The following is a 23,030-nucleotide window of genomic DNA, read 5'->3' on the forward strand; positions in this document are numbered from 1 at the left end:
TTAATTTTAAAAAAATTCGTACTAGAATTCCAATTTTTCGTTAGTATTGTCACATTACATATCATTAAACAAACAATGAAAATTGAATTTATTTTAATTATCACAAACATAATATTGTTACGTGACACAGTTTTCAATTTTCTATCAAAAATATTTATATTTTGTACGACTTGAAATAAATAATCAGTACGACTTGTATAATAAAATGGCACGCATAACATTACATAAACAGTAATGAGTTGAAACCAATTTATAGCTACCATACTATTACCATCAATAATTAAATGATATGAGATGTATAAAAAGAAAATTGTTGTGACTATCATTAATATGATACTAATTATACGTGATTTTTTATTAGGTTTTATAAGATTCCCATGTTTATCAAAACTAAATCCTTGTAATGAAAATATATTCAGAATAAAATGTATTATTCTTAAAGATACAAATAATTCGTTATTGACCATTTTCGTTAAAAACAGTTATGTTAATATGAACTACTTATCGTTGCAACTTCGATTTATATTTAATTATAAAATTTAATTATAAAAATACAATAACAATTAGTATAAATTATAAAAGAAACAAATTAAAAAAGAGAATAAACAACATTTTACATTATGGTATTAAAAAAGTTAGAAAATTATTAAAATATGTTAATTGATATTAATTGAATATTGATTGCAGAAATAATAGTCAACAGTACAGAGGGGGGTTTAATTTCGTGAATAACACTCTTACGAAACTTCCTGAGTGGCTTCATTTCAGTTTAACCTACAACGTTTTCATTTACGAAAACTTTAGAAATTAGGGCGTTTTCAATGTGGAAAATGGAAAACATGAGGATAAAACGACCTACTGAGCCGTTTGGCGTGACCTTCAGCCCCCACATGTCGGAAAAACGAGGATATGAAAATTTATCAACAACTGGCTAATAATTACAGAAATGTTTAATAATATTACTAGGTAATAAGTTTAAAAAAAAAAAAAAACAATATAAATTTAAAACATCATAAATAAGTTTTAAAAAATAAAAAGATTCATGTAGGATTAAAAATCGTCCATTATTTTCCCGAAAATTTCAAAAATTATTGTATGGTTTTTTGAAGTAAAACTGCTATAGACGCGTTAGTTATATTTATAGCTATAATCATAATATCTCAACACAAGGATTTCAGTGGAATTCAGTGAACACCGAAGGCCAGCGTTCGAGCCCAACTCAAGAATATTAAAATTTTATTTTTGTTTTTCTTTAAATGCATAAACTATTTCATTTTATTTATCACATATATGCACCAAATCTACCTTCGAACAAAAACAAAAAAATAAATTGAATCTTTTGTGTTTTTAAGAATCTTCATACTTTGGAAAAAATTATCAATTTTTTATCTATAATTTAAAGGTAAATCTTTCTGAATAAAACTACAACATGATAAGAACAAGTGAAAACAAACAATAGACTGAGTTAACTGTTGAAATACTATGTATAGACAGTTTTGTTACGAAATAGTGGATTTTTTTACGTCCTATTAAAAAAGAATGATTAAGGCCCCTCTTAGATAGATACTGATATTCCCATAAAGTACATAAGCTAACTTAATTTGGCCCACCACAAAATTTTTTTCGGGTTAATTAATTTTAAATTTTGTTAATCCCTTGTTTGTCGTATGTTCTTCATTGTTTGAGCATTAAAATTATTTGTTCGATCGTTGTTTATTTAGTATTTATTAAACAATTATTTGTCCTTAAGTTAGCCCCCCATAATATTAATTTTATGAATATTTGCCCCCCCCCCCACTTTTTCCTCATTATTCAACATATTTTAAGGACTTAATAACAAATAATTTATAGTTAACTCGAAAAAAACTTATTAAACTCTTTTGTAGGGGGCCAAATTACGTTAGCTAAATACAAACTATTTTTAAAAGGAACATTTTTTACCATTAAACTTTCGATTTATCTCTAACGGTTTAAAAGATGGGTCCTACGGACCGAAGATCAAATTGATTTGTTTCTCATTTACGAACTTAGCATCGCTTTTTACGTCCTGATCACGCTAGTAAAAATTTCAGCTTGATATAACTTTTCGTTTTTGAGTTACCGTGTCCACAGACCGGCAGACAGAATGAACTAATTAGATTTTATGAACACCTATACCAATATTTTGTTTGTAGCATCAATATTTTTAAGCGTTACAAACTTGGAATTAAAACTCACCTTACCTTAATATATTTCATATACACATGGTATAAAAACTAGAATTATAGTTCATTTCTAACGAAACAATTCTAACTGATTCTGTGAGATGATGATCTTCTGAGATGATACATCAACTGTCAGATGATGATCTTCATCTGTGAATTGATCCGTGGGATATCAATAAATAAACTAAGATAATCCGTTTTATATTAAATATATTTATTTTTTTCTATATTTTATCACATAATATCATAGAATTTAATGAGAAAATTATTCTCGATAGTTTTAAAAATATTTCATACACTTACATAACCATATAATAAAATTTATGCATTAAAGAAGAAATAAATGGAATGTTAAATCAAACAATTGCTTTTGCTTCCGGCAAGAATGCTTCCCAATATGTAACCAACTAAAAAAACAATTTTATTAAAAATTAATGAATATTTTAAAAATGAAATTTAAACTTACTTTCAATTGAAGTTCCATGTGTGCTTCTAAATTTTTAATAAACATTCTTTTAAAATCTTGAATTCTAGTTTCTTCAAAGCTTTCCATTTCTTTTTTTATCATTTTGGATATATTGTCGAATTCTTGTTGGCCTCTCTCAACTTTTGATTCCCACTAAAAATCAGTTTCAAAAATCAATTCCCCAATTGGTATATTTTATAAGTTTTATGCTTACATCTAAAACATCACTACTAGCTTGCTCCAACTTTTCCGAACGTCCCATTAATTCTAATTTGGCTTTACTTTCTCTACGTCTACTGAGCATTTGTTGTGAATGTTGCCAATTTTGGAAAACTTTGGTTCTTTCATGAAAAGCATCTTTAACGGCTCCCAACAAACCTATATAATCTTTGAGCGTTTCAGAAAGTATGAAAAAATCAGCATTTGCTTGTTCGTAATGTAAACTTTCAATCTGAAATGGAATAATGAAATTTAAAATTATCGAATTTTTAAAAATAATTAATTTTTACCTTTTCTTTTACTTCAGCTAATTGAGCCAAAGCTCGAGAAAGATTGGTATGTTCTTCGCAATTACTAAGCAACGCAGCCGATTTCGAAAATGCTGATTTATAACAAGCTAAATCTCTTCTATTCAAAACTAACATTTCAACACTTTCATGGATTTTTCTCAATTGAACATCCAAACTTTCTATTTGTTGAATTTTTTCTTCAAACCACTAAAATCAAAGTTAAAATAATAAGAAATTTTATTACAAAATAAAAATATTTATAATTACTGGATCAGTTTCATCCATTTTAAATGCTATTTTATTCACTGTTTCTCCAACTTTATTAAATAATCTCATTACACCGGCTCCACTTAACGCCGATGTATTCGTAGCTTTTGGCAGTTCCATATCTGATTCTAAAAATTCTCGGAAATCAGGATCGACACGTAACACTGGATGTTTTGCAGTACGTCTTAAATAACGTTCTAAACCTTGTTTTCGACGTTCCACAAAATCACTACTGGTGGGTGAGCCAGTTTCTGATTGGTTAGACATTTTTATCTTGGTCATACCTAAAAATAATCATTTCTTACATAAAGCCAATTTTTTGGAGCTATTTGGTAATAGATTTAAGTATATTTTGCCAAAATAAAGCGAAAATAAATAATTCCATCGATACTTGCTTAGTTTTCGAGATATCTAAACTTGTTTTTACTTCTGAATACAATAATATATAATAAAAGTTCGGAGTTTGTTTTGTTCCTCATTTAAATTGAATAGTCTAATGTAAATTTCGAAAAATTTCACTATTCATTTTCGCTTTCTTATGGCGTGAACTCAAAAATTTTATCGCCAAATAATAATATATTACCTATGACACTCTTTTCAGGAGCTGGTGGTATAATACGCCCAGTACGTTGATATTTTTCAATTAATTTATCATGCAGACCTAGAAAATCACTGAAACGTCGCATAACACACATAGTTTTCTTCTTAAATATTGGAATATTAGTACGTGTTATCACTTTGTACGCAAGATATGCACCCATACCATCACCAACCTTTTGGGATTCTTGTATGGATATATCAATGAAATCATCTCGTTCTTCACTCAAATTCTGAAATAATTTAAAAGCAATTTTATTATCCATCCATTACAGTCATTATTCTAGTAAAATCCAAAGAAGGAAGAGCGGAAACATTAATTAATATTTATAAGTTTTTATTTTATTTAATTGACTTAACAGGGCATGTGGATTTAACATAAAATTTTTTATAACTAAGCCAGAAATTTCTATAAATTTAAACAAAAATTGTATTATAACTTAGTATTAGAATTAAAGTAAATTTTTGAATATTCTAACTTAAATCATTTCGCCATTAAATAAAAAGTAATTTATTTTGATAAACAATATAATTTTTTACCTTATCACCATTTAAATTAATTCCATCTTCGTCACTTGTAATTGGAAGCTCCTATAAATTAAAGAAATGACAATATATAAATTGACAAAAAGGGGCGGAGAAATTGAATAAATAAAAGGATGTTAATAAGAAAATAAATCATTTTTATCATGAAGTATATTAAACTAAATAAATTTATTCATGTTATAAAACGAAACAATTATATTCTTTCGAATACCGGAATTTTGGAAAAACAAGTTTTTTTTATTTAATTTAAAACATAAGTGTAGTATAATGGAGGAAATAAATTAATATTTTGTATACCTGAACCGCCGATACAAATAAATCATCTTCATTTTTGATATCTATATTATCAAATTCACCTAAATTATCCATTTTTATTCTGTTTTATATTGTACTTTAACTGATACAAAATACTAAAAAAAATTACAATTTTTCATAACATGTCAATCTCAGATTAATACGTCACCCACACTAAACATATAACACACCAATCGGTAAGCATTTTATTAACCACATTTGATATTATAATTATGCTAGAGCGTGTGTTGAACGGCCTATATCCATTTACTTACGATAAGCACTTATAGATGGAACTATTTGTTGTAATGAATTTGAAAATAAAATCTTGTCCACAGTTTACACTTACACAGATTATATAATTTTATTACATAAATAAAAATTTAATCTGCGTTCTAATTAGAATTTAATAAAAATAACTTTAAAATTTTAATTATATAGAATCAAAACAAAACTACAAAGAATACAACTAGCCTTAAGTTGCGAGAAAAGAAACTTAGGGCTAATAATACTGAAAAATTGTATATTTTCGGGGAGAAATTAATTTAAAATATTTACAGAGCGGCTTGCATGTATTTGATCTAAGGAAAAAAATGATTAGTAATACGACAAAAATTATTCTGTATAAAAAATAAAAACATCATTTAAAACAAGTGAAAACAAACAATTGTCTGAGTTAATTGTTGAAATACCATACATAGACAGTCTTGATTACTCTATCACATTACACATACATACATGTCACACACACATAACTGATATTCCCATATAATACATACTATACAATTTACGCCTAATTTGCGCCCTCACGGGTAAACAGTGATGTTTACGAAAAAACGTTTCAAATTTTGGTTATTTTTTTATAAGGAAAATTTTTTACATTTAAACTTTTGTTCTATCTCTAACGGTTTATAAGATGGGTCCTACTGACCTAAGACCCAATTGACCTATGTTGCTCATTTACGAACTCGACCTCACTTTTTACGTCCTGAGTACGCTGTAAAAATTTCAGCTTGATATTTTTTTTCGTTTTTCAGTTATCGTGTTGACAGACAGACGGACAGACAACAGAAAATGGACTAATTAGGTGATTTTATACACCTGTACCAAAATTTTGTTCATTGCATCAATATTTTTAAGCGTTATAAACTTGAGACTAAACTTAGTATACCATGCATATTACATATATGCATGGCATAAAAACCTCTGCTGTATAGAAATCTTAGGTACCAAAACGAAAATAGATTCTAAAAACTTTTGCTGTCCCATTTTTCTCGATATGCTCTGCATTTTGAATAGTATTTCAAAGTCTAGTTTTCAGAAGAGAAAGAAAAAGAACAATTATGTAAGTATATATTCGGTCATTGCAAATAATCAAATTATGATTAAAAAATGATACTTATAATCCAACACTTTATTTCATTTAATAAATAGACCTTTTCATTTTAAAAAGTGATTACTTTTTGTTTCGGACAGTTTATTAAACAACTAGTTTGATAAAATGAATAACAAATATCTTGTATTTTTGTCTAACCTATTACTGGTGCCCGAAACAATAATGAATCGAAATTGAAATGAAAAGTTTATTATCTTCTTTACAATACTAGTACTTTATGTTTCCACAGTAAAGCACTAAGATCTTAACATAAAATCCGATTAAATATCGATAAATTTTTAACTTTTATATTCGAAGCAGAAAACTAACAACGCTTTTTTTGTTACAATTACGGTAGGATGCATTTGTGCGTACATCGATAATGATAATAAATGATATTAAATATGAAAGGCAATTGAGGACAAATACTAAGCAAAATGGATTGTTGTTCAATAAAACATTCTTTAATTAGGCTTTTGAGAAATCTAGTTAAAATCATTTACGATAAAAATTAGAAAATACGGAGATGTATTTATTAACCCGAAAAATCTAAATAAATCAATTTGTCTTTGAAATAATATTGATAAATTAAGAGGTCAGCTATTAATAGTTCTAATAAAATTACCTCATTTTATTAGAGATAATACAATTAATGAAAGTCAAGTTTTTTTAGTGAAGAAACCAATTGCTTCGCAAATATGGACAAATTTAATTTTAAAATATTAATCATAATCAGTTTTATAAGTTTTTTAACGGTTTCATCTTCTCCGTTACATCCAAATGTAATAATAATTGGCACAGGAGCCGCTGGTATTGCAGCAGGAACAAAATTATACGAAAATGGAATAAAAAACATATTATGGTTAGAAGCTGAAAATCGTATTGGTGGACGAATTGATACTCGTAAATTTGGTGTAGCTCATATCGATTATGGTGCACAATTTTGCCATGGGGAAAAAGATAATGTTGTTTTTGAAATGGCTAATCCATTAGGATTGTTAGAACATTCTATTTTTAATTTTTCTAATTCAGATCTTTTACCAGACTTTTATACTCCCTCTGGTGAAATGTTACCGAAAATTGAAGTAGAAAAAGTGAATAGTTTAATTGAAGAAGTTATTAATGATCAAGTAGAACTCGGTAGATTTAATGGTTCCGTTGGACAGCTTTTAGATTTAAAGTAAGTGTTTTTGAAATTTTTTGGTAATATACCTACAGAGTGTATATAAAAAATAGTATATATGTATATGTCCTATACCGAGGTGTAAGCGCCCGTGGATGAATTTACGACACTTACCTTGGCGGAGTCTAGTCATCGATTATTGCGTACTTAATTTGTACTCCGCATCAGGCTGTCTAAGTGATTGAAAACAATTGAAATTGTTTTCATTCACTTTCAATTGTTGGAGATTTTTTGATGTAACGATTAAAATGATGCGATATATCGATATCAAAATAATTTTTCCTTACAGGTTTTCAGAAAAATTAAAAAATGAATTAAAAAATATAGATGAAAACATTTGTTATTATGTAAAAGATTGGACAAATAAAAGTCATCTTTCAAACGATGCATCAGACAACTTGTATGAGTTATCAGCAAAGCGTATAGCAGAATATGGAGAAAGTGAAGGTGATAATGGTCTCAACTGGAAGGGTAGAGGGTATAAAACTGTTTTAGACTTGATGATGAAGAAAATACCGGACCCAAAAAACGCATTACCACTTGATGATAAAATACTGTTTAATAAAGAAGTTGTCAAAATCATTTGGAACTCAGATCCAAATCCAAATGAAGTGACAGTTAAATGTGCTGATGGATCAGAATACAAAGCAGATCATGTAATTGTGACTGTTTCGCTAGGAGTTTTAAAAGAACGATCGGATTCATTATTTCAACCAAAATTACCATTAGCCAAAATAAACGCAATTCAAGGAATTGGTTTTGGAATTCTAAATAAATTAATATTTGAATTTGATCATCCTTGGTGGTCTACGGATAAATTGCATAATGGTTTTACTTTTGTATGGAAAGAAAATGAATTCGAAGAACAAGTTAAGAAATTTAATGGATCCGAGGTAAATTCTAACATTATGATTTAAATAATTTTCCTGTAAACTTTTATTCTCATCTTGGAAAAAATTAGAATAGAAGCTGTTGTAAGCAAGCCAGGGAAAAAAATTGCCTTTAAATTTGGTATTTCAAAACACGTAGAATTCGAAAATACAGGAAAGTCTGTATCTCCCCAAGTCCATACAGAATTTTCTTAAAAAGTGTGCAATATGAGAATGAAAGCTTTTGTGGAATCATTACAGGGTTTTAATTTGACCTGTGTTTTCAATAGGAGAGTAATAGATGGTTATTTGATGTTCTTGGATTTTATCCAATAGAACGTCAACCAAACATGCTGTTAGGATGGATTGTATCCGAGTCAGCAAGGCATATGGAAAAAATTCCCGAAAATGAAGTAAAATCAAAACTTATTCAGTTAATGCGAATATTTTTGGGTCGCAAATTCAAGATTCCAGAACCTACCACATTTATCAGGTAACCCACCTAAATCCTAATAAAAAAAATTTTTAAAATTAAAAAAAAAAAAAAATTATTTTCAGATCTCAATGGTTCACAAATCCACATTTCCTTGGATCATATTCGTTTCACAGCATGACAACTGAAAAATTGAATGCTCGACCCACGGATGTAGCAGAACCTTTAAAAAATTCTGCCGGTAAAGATGTTATAACATTTGCAGGTGAAGCAACAAATCCTATCCATTATGCAACAGTTCATGGTGCTATTGAAACTGGTTGGCGAGAAGCTGATCGATTATTAAAACTTGTTAGGTTGTGATCGCAATTTTTATTATCGAAATTTATAATAAAAGTATTAATATTGTAAACTAGTTTCTAATTAAAAACGTTACTTTTATACAATCTTGCTTACTTTTAGAATATCCTTGAGTTAAATTCAAAAAGCCAATCAAACCATGAAATGCAAAAACCGATATAAAATAATATTAATGAAGTCAAAATAAATTAATGGTTTGATTCCGAGCTATTCAAACTCCAGAATTTTAAAATACAATTAAATGAAAGTGTGTAAGTGAAGCCGAACTCGACATGCTCTATTTAACTACTATTATTGGAACAGCAAAATAATTTAAGTCGAAATAATTTTTATGGTAGCACAAATTATTTAAATACAACAGCTATAAAAATATTATAATTATTTTAAGCATATTTATTAGTCTTAAAATTCAAAACAAATGATAAATTTTTATCAAATATATTTCTACTTTTTTTATCAGTAAAAAATTGCAAAACACTGTGCACAGTACAGTTATCATTTGTTTATTTATAAACTAAAAAAATTTTTTTGATTGTACAACTTGAAACAAAAATTGGATGAATTTATTAAAACTTTGCAAAGATGTGTTAGTTTTATCAAATATGTTGTAAATATTGTATAACAATTTAAAAAAATAATAACTTGTTAATAAAAATTATTTTACGTTCATTGTAAACGATCCTTCATAATGATTTTCATATCTCATGTTTATTAAAATAAAGATTTAAAACAATCTAGTTTTTTAACTCAAACTGTTTTCTTTTATTAGTTGGTAATGTCGAATTTCAGACTTGCAATCTAAACACTAAAAACTTCACTATTATAATTGGTATTGCCACGAATCAGGTTATAAGATCCCTACATTAAGTAAATATACGTGTTGTGTTGTCAAATAATTTATATACAAAATAAACATAAAAATATATTTTTTATAAATTTTATTGTGATCATGATGCAAGAAGCTGGAAATGACAATTCATTTGAAATAATTGATAAGAAGAATGTTCCTTCGACCATTGACAATGGTATTTTTATTATCTCTATTTTATATAAGAATAAAATATGTTAAGGGTTATTTACTTTATAGTTGCACCTACAGTGTCCGCGATACCAATGTATAATCCAAGTAATATTGGAAATTTATTATCATCGGTGCCTCCGCCATCAGATTTACCAAATTTTATAGCTGCAGCACCTATACAACAACCATTACCCGTTGTTCCGATTCCATCATCAACAGTATCTAGCGCACCGCCTCTAACTCATGATATTGTTTCAAATGTTTCTTCGTCGCCAATAACTCCACCCCAACCAGGTGGAAATTTTTATCCAACATCATTTAGGTCAGTTTTTTTTATAGTTTTTATTATAAACTTTTTTTAATATCTAAAAAAAATTTTTATAACAAATTTAGTGCTGCAATACCACCAAATAAAGGAGCTACATTAGGTGCAATCCCACCTCCAAATACTGAGGTACCATTAAATTTTGATTCAATCGATGATAATCAAGGAGGTTTATTTGGTTGGATGAAAGGAGCAGTTTCTACTGGTGGAATATTTTCGAAAGTTGCTGAAAAGGCTAAAAATTCAGTTGATTCAATGATTACTACGTTGGATCCTCAAATGAGAGAATTTATTTGTAAATAATTCATGCAATTTCGTACTGTTCTAAAATGATAAGAAATTTCATTAAATTTTATAGATTCTGGCGGCGATTTGGAAGTAGTAGTTGCATCCGATCGAGAGGATGTAATAAGCCCTATTAGAGAAGCATTTCAACTAGTTTTTGGACGAGCAACCGTTGTGTATGTATAATTTTTATAAATTATACTACGGGTTATTATTGAATTTATTTATTTATTTATTTTTTTTGTTAGAGGTCGACCTGCTCTTGTTACAAATGTAGCTGCTCAAACAGTGGGTTTTAAAGAAGCAATAAACGCAGCAAATACCCGAATTGCATCATTACATACTCAACCGGAGACATTGTCTGTCCCAACAGTTGCTGTTGAAAGTTTTATTTTTCAAATGGATGAAGACAAGTATGCGAATAACTTTTTGACTATAACAATTTTATTTTAAATTATAATTATTTAAATTTTGAAAATAGGTGGTTTGATATGGATGTAATTGTATTAAATGATATGTCGAAACAAATAGTTTTGGAAACCTTTACACAACCTACAGCAGTTCCATCAACTATAGTTACTTTAGCACAAAGCGAAACAACTGAACAATATCCGTTCAAATCGTCTGGATTGGCCGTTAAAGTTGCAACACTTTTATCAAATAATTTACAGGTTTGTATAAAAAAAAAAACTCAAATTTTGATTTTTGATCTGATATAAAATAAACCTTTGAGTAAAGCTGTCATCCCAGACGTTCAATAAATCAGCAGAATTTCTCATACATCGCATTACTTTCTAGTGTTACACATTTCATTACAAAAATCATAGAAACTATTCAAAATTAAATTTTTGTGGTGTTATAGGTGCCCTTTATGATGCAAATTGCACGTACGCACATGAAACTTTAATATTTTATATAGAATTCAGAGTTCCATTACACATTAGGTGACTTTAAAGACAAAATCTACCTTTTACTTTAAGTACAGGTATGTAAGTTGGCTAAAGAGCAGGTTTGGACGCGCCGACACTTACTTCGGAGGTCAGAGGTTTTTTTATCGCTGATTATTTAAGATCTTAAATTTTTTTGTCCTCTACTTTACCTACTAAAAATAAGTTCAATGGATGTTTCTGCTGAAAACTCGAATTTGTAGAAATATTTCCAAAAATAAATTAATTAAAATCATATTTTCTAAAATACTAATACTAAACGTTTTGGAAAATGGTATGCCTTGAACTTTTGTTGCGAATATCCTTATTACCCTTACTGTAATTTATTAAACAAAAGAGGTAATTTTTTAGATTAATTAATTTTCTACAAAAATATGTATTGCTCATTTTACGAGTTTTATTAATTAGCGAGTTATAAATTAATAAGAAAAAACAAATTTTCCTCAATTCTTCATACTTTGACCTTCAATATTTTTTAAATGGTTAGATTAGTGGGAAAAGTGTAAGAGACCTTTTTTGTGGGACGTTTATTTTTGTAAAAAAATATGTGATATCGAGATTTGCTGTACGTTCAATCAATGGCAAGATATGAATTCTTTCCTATTAATATTAAAAGCTCATATTTGGAGATAATTTTTTAGAGGTGCATAGCAACCAATTTTTCGAAAAATAGTCGATTTTTTTTATCCACCCAGTGTAGATGCAGAAGCATCTCCCTGAATGTAAACTTGGCGGCGCTCATGAAAAAGTTTTTAAAAAATTCCCCATTTTTAAGAATAAACTAATTAGAATTATCATACGAGAAATTTCATTGGATTAAATAATTTTTATTATTTCTAGGTACCATCGTATGAATGGCATGAACATGTCACAGGATTATCTAGACGAACACTATTGTTAAATGCAGCAAAAGCTTTGGCTGGATTATATAAAAATTTAAATTTACAAAAATCGTAGTAAATATTTTTTTAACGATATATGTTTTTAGCTATATCGGTGTCTAATAAGTACCTACTAACAAGAGTTTTTTTTTAAATTAATTCTTCTTCATTTAAACTGAAAATTACAGATGTTAAAAATTATTCTAAATAAATTAGCATTCAATCAACATGTTTCTTAACCCTGCAATTACGACTGTTAATTTTTTTCCTAGCTGTTCGTTGAAGCAAATTAAGACAAAGAACAGGATAAAATAAGTAATTTTAGATTTAAGTCTTGGAGACGTAATTATAGGTAGTAATACAGGGTTAATTACGATTGAATTTAACGAAAATTCAGTAGGTGCTATTTTAATCGAATTAAAAAAAAAATACTTTCAAAAGTAAACATTTTTAAAATGATAAATAAGTTTAGGTGTGTATTATGTGGTACTGTAAAAATTTATGTAGAAAAATATTTAAAAATTTGTTGTAAATATGAAAAATTTTTTTTATTACTTTGTGGGTAGTATTTTAAAATACCAATTTTTGCAATTATATGTTCAAATCTATCGCAAGTCTCGATATAACTGCCATAATTTATTAAAACGAAAATCATCACTGATATAACTAATAATTTTCCAACGAGTGGTATTTGATGGCTATCTTTATTAATTTCGATTATTTTTGTTAGTCATACATTCAATGTGTATTACATATAAAACAAAATTATTTAGATATGTTATAATTTTACTTTTAAATAAAACTTTAATATAATTAAACACTGATACTTATTATTATTACCTCCTGTAAGAAACTGGATATAATAGGCCCAATTCTATTACAACTTCCAAAGTACAGTAAAAAATGACGCCACAAAAATCGATTTCTAAAATAAAATGATAGTGTTAAAATACATACTTGATACTTAGTAAGTGGCTTCCTTTTGGCAAATCTACCAAACTTTCTCTGTGCTGCGTTTTCAAATGAGTATGATAAGATAATGCCATATTTAAGCTGTCGTTCTGAAAAAACCCAGCAGGGAGTTTGTCGGCCACTATGACCACTTGATAATTAACAAATGATAAAATATTTTGTCCGACAAAAATACTGCACCAATGAGCTTGTTTACCACCTCGAATATGTCGTACTTAAATATTTTTGTTCTCCAACACATAGTTCACTTTTGCTGAATTGTTTCATAATTATTTTTGTCAAGTGGTCATAGTGTCCGACTATTCCCTGCTTCGTTTTTTCAGACCGAAAGCTTAAATATGACGTTATCATGCTCATTTGAAAATGCAGCACTTTCGAAAAAATTCGTAGAAAGTTAGCTACACTTGCAAAAAGGAAGCCACTAACGAAGTATCAAGTATCTATTTGTCAACTAATATTTTAATTTCCGTCAGATTGTAAACTGGTAACAAAAAAAAAACTCTTTAACTACAACAAATATTACGGTGACGTTGATCATTTTAGTGCTCTGAAAGATCTCGATCCAACAAATTCTACAATTTTTCAAGGGGGGCTTTATAATTTGTTTGAGTGGTTGGTTATACAGTACTTTCTCCGAAAGTACTCTTCTCATTTTTAAGCGTAGGTTACAGATTAATTAAAAAAGTCGTTTCGAAAATATTCAGGCATACAAAAGGTATGTTATGATGCGCTGAATGGAATTAAGTTCCTGTTGTCTGATTTTGCAGAAAATCACGTCCATGAAATTAGAATCATTATTCAAGCAAATTCCACTCCTTAACTACTTTCCTTTTCTTTTAAGGCCGCCATTCAATATTTGGGTAGGACAAAATTTCTTTTTTTTGTGCACTTTATTTGCCTTTTTATGAGAAAAAGAAAAAACGAATTATCATACATGGACATCTTGTCTAATTTAAATTTAGTTTTTTAGTTTCTGCACAATTAGTGCAAAACGGATTTGAACTATTTAAGAAATCTTTTTACAGGTAGAAAAAGGTGGTGAAATTTTGCTCAGAAAAAACAACAGATTTACTTCTATCCTTTACAGGGTGCTAGCGGATTGGGGAAAATAAAATTTAAGGATATTTCAAGAATTTCCAAGACTGAAAAAATTGTTTTTTTAATTACTAATTTATTTTAAATTTACACTTATCAAGAAAAATTTTATTTAATTTTTTAAGCTTTTCAGCTTCTTTGTTTAAACAACTTAATTCTTTATCGTTGCTGATGCCGTCCGACCCGACATGTCTGTTTACTGAGTGCAAAGACTATTTATAGTTGATAATAATTTGTACTAATTGTAAGATACAAGACCGAATGAAAGAAATTTGTTTCCCATGCTTTAAAATGTTATTAGATCGAGATTATGTAGAATAGAGGATAGACACCACTTCCTTCTATAATCAAGATTAAAAAAAGACAAAAAATCCAACAACTCGTTTTAATTATAAAAATATTTATTTTCAAGAATGCGGAAAAAATTAAGGACATCTTCAGGCTTTCAAGGTACCCGCAAACAAGGACACCCTACCTACCTACTTAACATATACTTCGATTTCCTGAAATCACCATTGAAGGAGCAATATCCAGATAATGATTGTTTTGGATTCTTTTCAAGAGCGTCTTTTATATCCTTAACCGTTTTTTTGTAGCTTTGGTACTTACATAATTTAAAAAAACCGTACATGTGAGTTTATATAATGAATGATCATGTAAGCGTAAATGTACAATAAGTCTAGTTAACTTACTTTAAATTGATTAAGGGGGGAGGGGGGATTATTAAAGAAATACAAAATTATATTTATTAAAAATTTTATTTTAATAACAAAAATTACATGTCAAATAATGATACATATATGCATTTTCACATACCTCTCTGCAAAAAAAGAAAACAAATAAATTAATATTACCATTTCGACAAAACTTAAAAATTTAAAATTCTATTAATTCTTTATGTAGCAATTTCTGATTGAGGGTAAAGAATAATAAAGTTTCAACACCACACCCTGAAATGCATAATTTATCTACTTCTTGGAGGACGACCGTAATACTGTTTTGTAGTATATTTGGTGTCCTAAGAAGATATTTAGAAACGTAAGAAATATTTACAATCTAATTTCAATTTTTGGGTCCAACATATATTGAAGATTAAGATTGAGGCAAAGATAAATTATTGTTACTAATATTAAAATTTGAAATATATTTACCTAATATAGAAGCCAGTGTGACAAGGTCGTTCAGATTTCTGTTTTTTTAACCACATCATTGACATGGAAGTTCTGTAAAAAAGGAATCATAATATAGAATTAATACTTTTCAAGCAATCCTAGAACTAGAAATGAGTAGCAGTATCCTTTTTGCTTACAATTTTTTAAGGATACTGTAATAAACTGTAGCAATTCTGATTGAGGGTAAAGAATAACAAAAGTTCAACACCACACCCTGAAATGCTTTATTTATCTACTTCTTAAAGGACGATCATAATTCTTTTTTGTAGTATATTTGATGTCCTAAGAAGGATATTTTGAAAATATTCATTAGCTTAACTTCAAGTATTTTTTTAACAAACTAAGTAGGTATATTACTAAAAGATAAAAGAAGTAAATTAAAACGTAAAAAATATTTACCTAAAATAAAAAAATATATTCGAATAAAGATGACTGGCAAATTTTTCTGACATCAACGGAAGTTGTTGTAAGTTCTGTGAAAAAAAAAAAAAATTAAAACAAAAAATCCTTGAGTAATATTTATTATAATGGCGTAATTCCACTGAGGCAACATGTAGCATACAACATTGAAGTAACACATAGTCTTTTAACAGAGATAGAGGGAACACAATGCGACAAAAAAATATCTCCGTTAATTAAGGAGACTCCTTGCTACATGCTACAAGTTTAACAGTGTTGTTGTCTATCCAACAGTGGACGGATCGATGCTTATAGCATGCAACATGCAATCTGGACAAATTTAATTGAATTTTGTACTACGTTGTCACACGTCTACAATAAGCAAAGTTGACAACAAATATCGAGCCACATGTCGTCCAGTGTTGATTCGGTGGAATTGCGCCTTAAAAACTAAAAATTATTGTCAGTATCAATTTCGGTAAAAAATTAAAAATTTCAATACCACACCTAAAAATACTTATTAATCTACTTCTTGATGGATCATCAAAGTGCTGATTTGCAGTAGTACAGTTGATGTCCTAAGAAGGATTTATGATTAATTGGTGTTAGAGTATTTCCGTCATTTTTATAGCATAAATGTTAACAAACATATTATCATTTCTACCATATTAGATATTTTATAAGTTTCCTTTTTATCTCCATGTATTATCAAAAGAGTAAATATTATTTTAAATTTATTTTTACCTAATATAGAAACTGTTTAGCCCTCAAGATGACTAGCAGATACTTAACCACCAAAGTCCTGTAAAAAGAAAAGGGATAAATTAATTTCAAAAACTTCCCAAGCATTATGTATTAAATTAGGAATTATAATCAGTATCCTTTTGGCTAAATAACACAACAATATTAATTTTATATTGTTACTCTTAACTTCAAATCTTTCATCATTATAACTTATGCTCTGAAGAACTTCAGAAAATTTTAAATGAGTATGGAGGGGAGGAGTAAAAGCGTACAATGTCGGTGTTACGAAAGTGTCCCTCAAGTTGCATTAAATTAAGATGGCTTTAGTGTACCAGAGAATAAAATTTTCCCTGCACCTTAAACCATCTTTTATCCACCCCTGATTACTAAGTTTACATAGTTATTTTAAGTTATTTATAGAAATGTAGGTATATTATTATATATACAATTATCAATGCCTGAGTGGCCTAACTGTAGTACCCAAGGCACTTCACAAACTCAATCTAATGGCTTACAATGGGCGATCGGACTAAATTTTTTTTCCTCACTTAAACTGAAGAATTCTCACTTCAAGAATAAAAAAATGAATCATCTTAAAGTAAAAATCTCTTTGAAGTGATAAAAAAAATTTACTCTGATCCCAAATTGTAAACCATTAGATTGAGTTTGTGAAGTGCCTTGGGTACCACAGTTAGGCCATTTCAGGCATTGATAATTGTATATATAATAAAACTTTGCTTTGTTAAAAAGAGATGGACAGCCTTTGATTACTTCTTTGTTTTTTAATCAATTTTAATTTTACTTTCAAATTTTGTCAAGTTATCAAGTTTAGTTTTACATTTTTATGGGTAATATGGCCAATCTGACATCAGGATTATCCCCCATTGCTTTAAACATTGAAGTGCCTTTTGATTTCGACAATATCTCATCATAGAATTCTTATGCAAAACGGCTTTTGATCAAATTTTTTCATATTATTTGGGAAATATTTATATTAGTCTTTATTAAATACAAACATCATATGAATTGCTTTGTTTTTTGGCAAATGATAGAGGCTTATTTATTGAAACATTATTTAGAAAATTTAACCGAAAGTCATTTTGTATAAAGACTCTGTGGTTTGGTTTGTCCACAAGTAAAAACAATTTTAAAAATATTTTAAATATTTACCTTTGATGTAACATAAATAGTTAATTTCATCGTTGAATAATTTTTGGTTAAGATAATTTCGACATCATATTGAGCATGTATCTGTAATCAAATTATTACAAATTAATAATTTAATTTTAAATAAATGAATTATCTGTTATTTAGAATATAAATTAATCAGATTTTATTTATAGTTTCTTCAATTTTACTCAGAACAGGTCTGTGGTTGTGTCATCATGAATTATTTGTCATTAATGTCAGTAAGTTTATAATAGAAATTTTAAATTGAGATTGCTTTAAATAAAAAATTTGGACTCTTTTTCGATATATAATCGATAAATAAGACTTACAAATACGGACATAGTAGAACATTTAATAAGGTAGTTTGTTTAAGGAAGTTCCCTCACCAGTAATAGAAAAAAATAAATTAGTAGAAAATGATCCAAATTTTTAGTATGTTGTAGTTAACGATACATATTATTAAAAAAAAAAAAAATGGGTATCTTATCGATCAATTAAGCGAGTTTTTAGTTTTTTTTGATTTAATAATATGTATGGTTAAGGTAGTTCCTCCGCGACCGTCCAGTCAAAAAGTTTTGGACTAATACTATCATTCAGTGCATTAACTGTACTATGACTATTATACATATACTAATATTATTTTCACAAGACTGTAGTTACTCACTATTATATATTGTATACGTATACACACACATACTTTGATATATATCTTTACCATTAGTTTTTATATGCTTTCCACAAAAATTATCGCTAAAACGAGTTATTTATTTAAGTTTTTTATCGAAACTATATGGTAAATAATTTTTATTTTTATTTATATATTTTCTAAATATAGTATTCTACATTATATTAGTTTTTCATAGAGATGGTGGACGTCATTCATTGGTAAATAAATATAATATTTGTAAATTTGTGTATTTTTATACACTTCTCCCATGTACACGTACAAATTGCGTCACTTTTAATTGCGAATATCTCATGTATGGCATGGTAAATCATCTTCTAATTTTAACAGCAAGTGTATTATGAATTAAATATTTTATATTCTGAGTTTTGAGAAATTCTTGGAATATCACTTTCGTGTAGGTACTACCTTAACTACAACATGCTAAAAATTTGGATCATTTTCTACTAATTTATTTTTTTCTATTATTGGTGAGGGAACTTCCTTAACATAAATTTTTACTAGTTATTTATACACTCACCGTTCTGACAAAGTGATTATCATAATCGAATTCGAAATAAACCCTTCTTTGATGTTGGTCTGTATTACTGATAAATGTTATCTTTACTTCGAGTTTGAAAAATTTGAGATGGACTGAAAAAATAAAACATAATTGTAAGTTATAAGTTTAATGATTTCTTGTTTTATCTAATTAAACAGAGAATATAAAAGATTTATCAGTTGGCCGTTCTTAAACATCTTCAGTGAATTTGTCAGAACAGGTCTGTGAAGAACAATCATCATTTAAAGAGGAAAATTAAAACTAGACAATGACCAATGCTTAAAAATTTATGATCTTCATTTAACATTTTTTTTTATAAGGTTTCGACTTTGGAAACAAAGATTACTGTTTTATAGCCTTCTTTTCATTTACCCTGACTGAATTCTTTTTTTTTGTTCGCCATTTAATGGGTTTTAATATTTTATTGCGAAATCCTAATTTTATTAAAATAAAATATAGCCCATGTTACTTGCTGACTATGTAGGATTCTATAGGTGAAATAATTTTTAAAATCGGCTAAGCAGTGGACTCAAAATGAAGGATTTTTGTACAAACTGACATCTCCTATTTCAATCCCTTAGAGATAGAATTTCGTAAAATACTTATCAGGTGCTTACGAAAAGCGATTTAGGCTATGCGTTGATCCTTGATTCGTCAGTCAGTCGATCATTCAGGACAAAGAATTTTTTATGTATAGATTACGTTTTTTTTGTAAATATTAATATTCTTACCGTTTATAAATGAGTTTTTCTAATCACGACCTTGAAATTTTTAGATCACCAACCATACAGCAATTTTCATTATCGAACTTAATATGATGACTGGGTGGAATTGAAATAAATCTTCTTCAAAATGATCTGTATTATTCAGAAATGTCATCCATATTTTTAGTGAAGATTTTACTACAAAAAATAAACATATATAAGATTATGATTTTTCCATTTTATTTAATTAGTCAGGCAGAAAAGGAGAAAGATTTATCAGTTGGCCGTTCTTAATCGTCGTCATTGATTTTGTCAGAACAGGTCTGTGAAGAACAATCATCATTTCAAAGTGGAAATTAAAACAAAAACCGGGATGAAATAACATGCAAATAGATCCGAAACAAATTTCGCGACAATGGTTTAACATGTTTAAATATTAAGGATCTATTCTTATTTCGTACTACCACTACTACTACCAATTATATTCTTACCTTTTAAATGAGAAGTCGCCACGAAATCAAATTTATCAGATCATCACCCATATTTTGTTGAAGTTGTAGTTGATTCAAATCAGAGGCATACTTCTGAAACAAATAAAATAAAATTATAAGCAAAACTATTAATCGAAAATTACAGCAGTCATTTTCATAAAAAATTATCAGTATCCTTTTGGCTAAACAACACAACAATTTTTTAATTGTTACTCTTTAAAAAGATTTTCATCATTAAAAATTGAATTCTATAAATTAAAATTTTAATTGTAACTCACCGAAAAGTAAAGTTGCTTGAATAAGGTTGCACTGCGAGGAAGAGATATTGTACAAGAAATATCGTATTCCTGAAATAAGAAATAATTTTAATTAATAACACATTTTTACCATCAATTAAATTTTTGATCAAAACATTATTTTCAGAATCCTTTTGGCAAACAACATAACAATTTTATTGTTAATCTAGTAGAAAATCTGTCATCATTAAATTATTTGCTTCTATTCAATGGTTCTTTCGGCCTCTATTGAGGCAAAATTTTTCACCTGCCGTTGGTTATATTATTAATAAAAAGATCTTAAAATGGCCACTAAACTATTTTTAATTAATAAGATCAATGCACAAAATCTATACAAATGGAATGCATAATACAAGGCCTTTTAAACTGTAAGAGGAATAACACGATTTAGCATTAAGAAACTACATTTCGCTATTTTAATTCATTTGACGATGATGAAACACAAAAACAGACAATAATTTAAAAAATATTTAAAATAAAAAGAAATTTACCTGACATTATGAACTTGTATCGTCCATACCAAAACTTTTATCAGCCCTGAAATAGAAACAAATACATTTTTAATTTTATGGATAAAATTTATTCATAGTGTTAAGGTAAAGTAATTTCGTCAGTCCTGTTGAGCTTTAAGTTTCCATCACAGTAAAATATGGCTTAAGGTTTATCCATCATGAACAACACAATGACCACAATTAAAGAAAAAATTCAGTTTATACGAATTTATATAATGTAAGGCCTATTAAATTGTTTGAGAAATAACAAGATTTAACATTTAAATCATCTCGCTATCTTCATCCATTTTAGGATGATAAAACACAAAAACAGACAATAATTCAAAAAAATATCTAAATTAAAAGTACCTGAAATTTTGGTTAATTGCCTTTGCAGTTCTGAGCGTATGCTTTCTCGATTACAGGAGCAAACTGTCTAACTACTGCTTTGCTGCATATATATCGGTGAACCAATAGATCATCAAAGACAATGAGCTGCATTTTAATGATAAGTTTGCATCCTTGAGATTTTTTCGTAATATTCCATACATCTTTGCCATTCCCGAAGTCTGTAGGAATTACAAACATGATATGCGTTGTCGATTCATCCGCCATGTTTCTGGAGGCGATGTCTGAGCTACCAACTGCAAGCGCCACCTCATCAAAACTTTTCAAGTATGCGAAAACAATTTTCCAGCTCTGAAATAGAAATAAATATATTTTTAAATTCTATGGATAAAATTTATTTATAATGTTAAGAAAATAATATTAACGTCAGTCCTGTTGAGCTTTAAGGTTCCATCACAGTAAAATATGGCTTAGGGTTTATCCATCATGAACAACGTAATGACCACAATTTAAACAATTTTCAAAATGAATGAATGCATTTTGTTCGTGCCATGCCTATTCCAAGCAAATTTGGTCTAATCAAGTAATAAGTACAAAATGTGGTCACCATGTACAACAGAAAATTGTATTGCCAAAATTAACAAAGTCGTAAATCTTTTAAAATTTATTAATAAAGTCGTAAGACTTTAATTTTAATCTTTAAAATTTTGGCAATACACTGGCGAAATAAAAATTGAAATTTAACTTACATTTATAAATCTTAAAACATTTTGTGGATTAAGAAACTTGCATCTAAAAAAGAAAATAAACCTACTTTAATCATTGAATTCCAAAATTTTATTATCAATAAAAAATTACTTACCAATTGATTTAAAGGCAAACGATTAAATCAATAAAAAATAAAAACTACTTGAAACTTAATATTAATACGATTTTATTGAAATATTTAGCGTTTTGATACTAATAATTGGCATGTAAAATATTTTTAGAATTGTTTACAGAATTTAATATCTTAAAAGACTGATACGATATCAAATATTTTAACCCCTACCTAATCAAGTTTATACTGAAAGATAATTTATAAAAAATAAAAAAACAAACTAAAGCCTTAAAATGCTTTTATTAATAAAATATCAAGAAAGGTAAAATAAACATTGAATTAAATTTTTACTTATTTAATTCTGGAATAATGTACAACTTTTATTTTTCTTTAAATTCTTGTTGTTCCTTTAAAAGGAGAAAAGATAGACATTTTCAAGTTCTCCACCCAAATCAAAATTAATATATTTAAAAAAAAAAAAATTATATTATCATATAACTGTGATACAAAATTTGTTTCTTTTAACAAAAGCTGATCATA

General features: G+C 27.9%; 3 protein-coding genes and 1 long non-coding RNA gene across 6 annotated transcripts; 2 read left to right on the forward strand and 2 right to left on the reverse strand.

The window, feature by feature from the left end:
• Positions 1-2,397: 2,397 nt before the first annotated feature.
• LOC123297728 (sorting nexin-2) lies at positions 2,398-5,057 on the reverse strand. Its single transcript, XM_044879489.1, has 8 exons — positions 4,887-5,057; positions 4,584-4,634; positions 4,030-4,276; positions 3,447-3,730; positions 3,180-3,386; positions 2,885-3,121; positions 2,671-2,823; positions 2,398-2,611 (listed from the first exon to the last, which is right to left on the reverse strand). The coding sequence occupies exons 1-8, from the start codon at positions 4,956-4,958 to the stop codon at positions 2,561-2,563; spliced, it is 1,302 nt and encodes a 433-aa protein (XP_044735424.1). The 5' UTR covers positions 4,959-5,057; the 3' UTR covers positions 2,398-2,560.
• Positions 5,058-6,911: 1,854 nt separating this feature from the next.
• Positions 6,912-9,184, forward strand: LOC123297917 (spermine oxidase-like). Its single transcript, XM_044879748.1, has 4 exons — positions 6,912-7,438; positions 7,731-8,334; positions 8,601-8,803; positions 8,869-9,184. The coding sequence occupies exons 1-4, from the start codon at positions 6,957-6,959 to the stop codon at positions 9,104-9,106; spliced, it is 1,527 nt and encodes a 508-aa protein (XP_044735683.1). The 5' UTR covers positions 6,912-6,956; the 3' UTR covers positions 9,107-9,184.
• A 762-nt stretch (positions 9,185-9,946) lies between these two features.
• Positions 9,947-12,984, forward strand: LOC123297838 (protein PRRC1-like). The gene is made up of 7 exons (XM_044879643.1): positions 9,947-10,128; positions 10,191-10,446; positions 10,518-10,744; positions 10,808-10,910; positions 10,983-11,147; positions 11,216-11,405; positions 12,522-12,984. Exons 1-7 carry the CDS (start codon positions 10,053-10,055, stop codon positions 12,636-12,638), a joined length of 1,134 nt encoding a protein of 377 aa, XP_044735578.1. The 5' UTR covers positions 9,947-10,052; the 3' UTR covers positions 12,639-12,984.
• A 2,384-nt stretch (positions 12,985-15,368) lies between these two features.
• LOC123298971 lies at positions 15,369-22,454 on the reverse strand. 3 transcript variants are annotated; one of them, XR_006535292.1, is made up of 12 exons: positions 22,420-22,454; positions 21,692-22,021; positions 21,323-21,368; positions 20,814-20,882; positions 20,536-20,625; positions 20,072-20,242; positions 19,320-19,432; positions 18,115-18,195; positions 16,945-17,002; positions 16,201-16,274; positions 15,781-15,852; positions 15,369-15,449 (listed from the first exon to the last, which is right to left on the reverse strand). It is a non-coding gene; the product is annotated as an uncharacterized LOC123298971 (long non-coding RNA). The 3 variants fall into 3 exon arrangements; XR_006535290.1 differs by having other exon boundaries at positions 20,536-20,628; XR_006535291.1 differs by lacking the exon at positions 16,201-16,274 and having other exon boundaries at positions 20,536-20,628.
• Positions 22,455-23,030: the final 576 nt, after the last annotated feature.

The sequence above is a fragment of the Chrysoperla carnea genome, chromosome 4, assembly GCF_905475395.1.
Source record: "Chrysoperla carnea chromosome 4, inChrCarn1.1, whole genome shotgun sequence".
Taxonomy (NCBI): Eukaryota; Metazoa; Arthropoda; class Insecta; order Neuroptera; family Chrysopidae; genus Chrysoperla; species Chrysoperla carnea.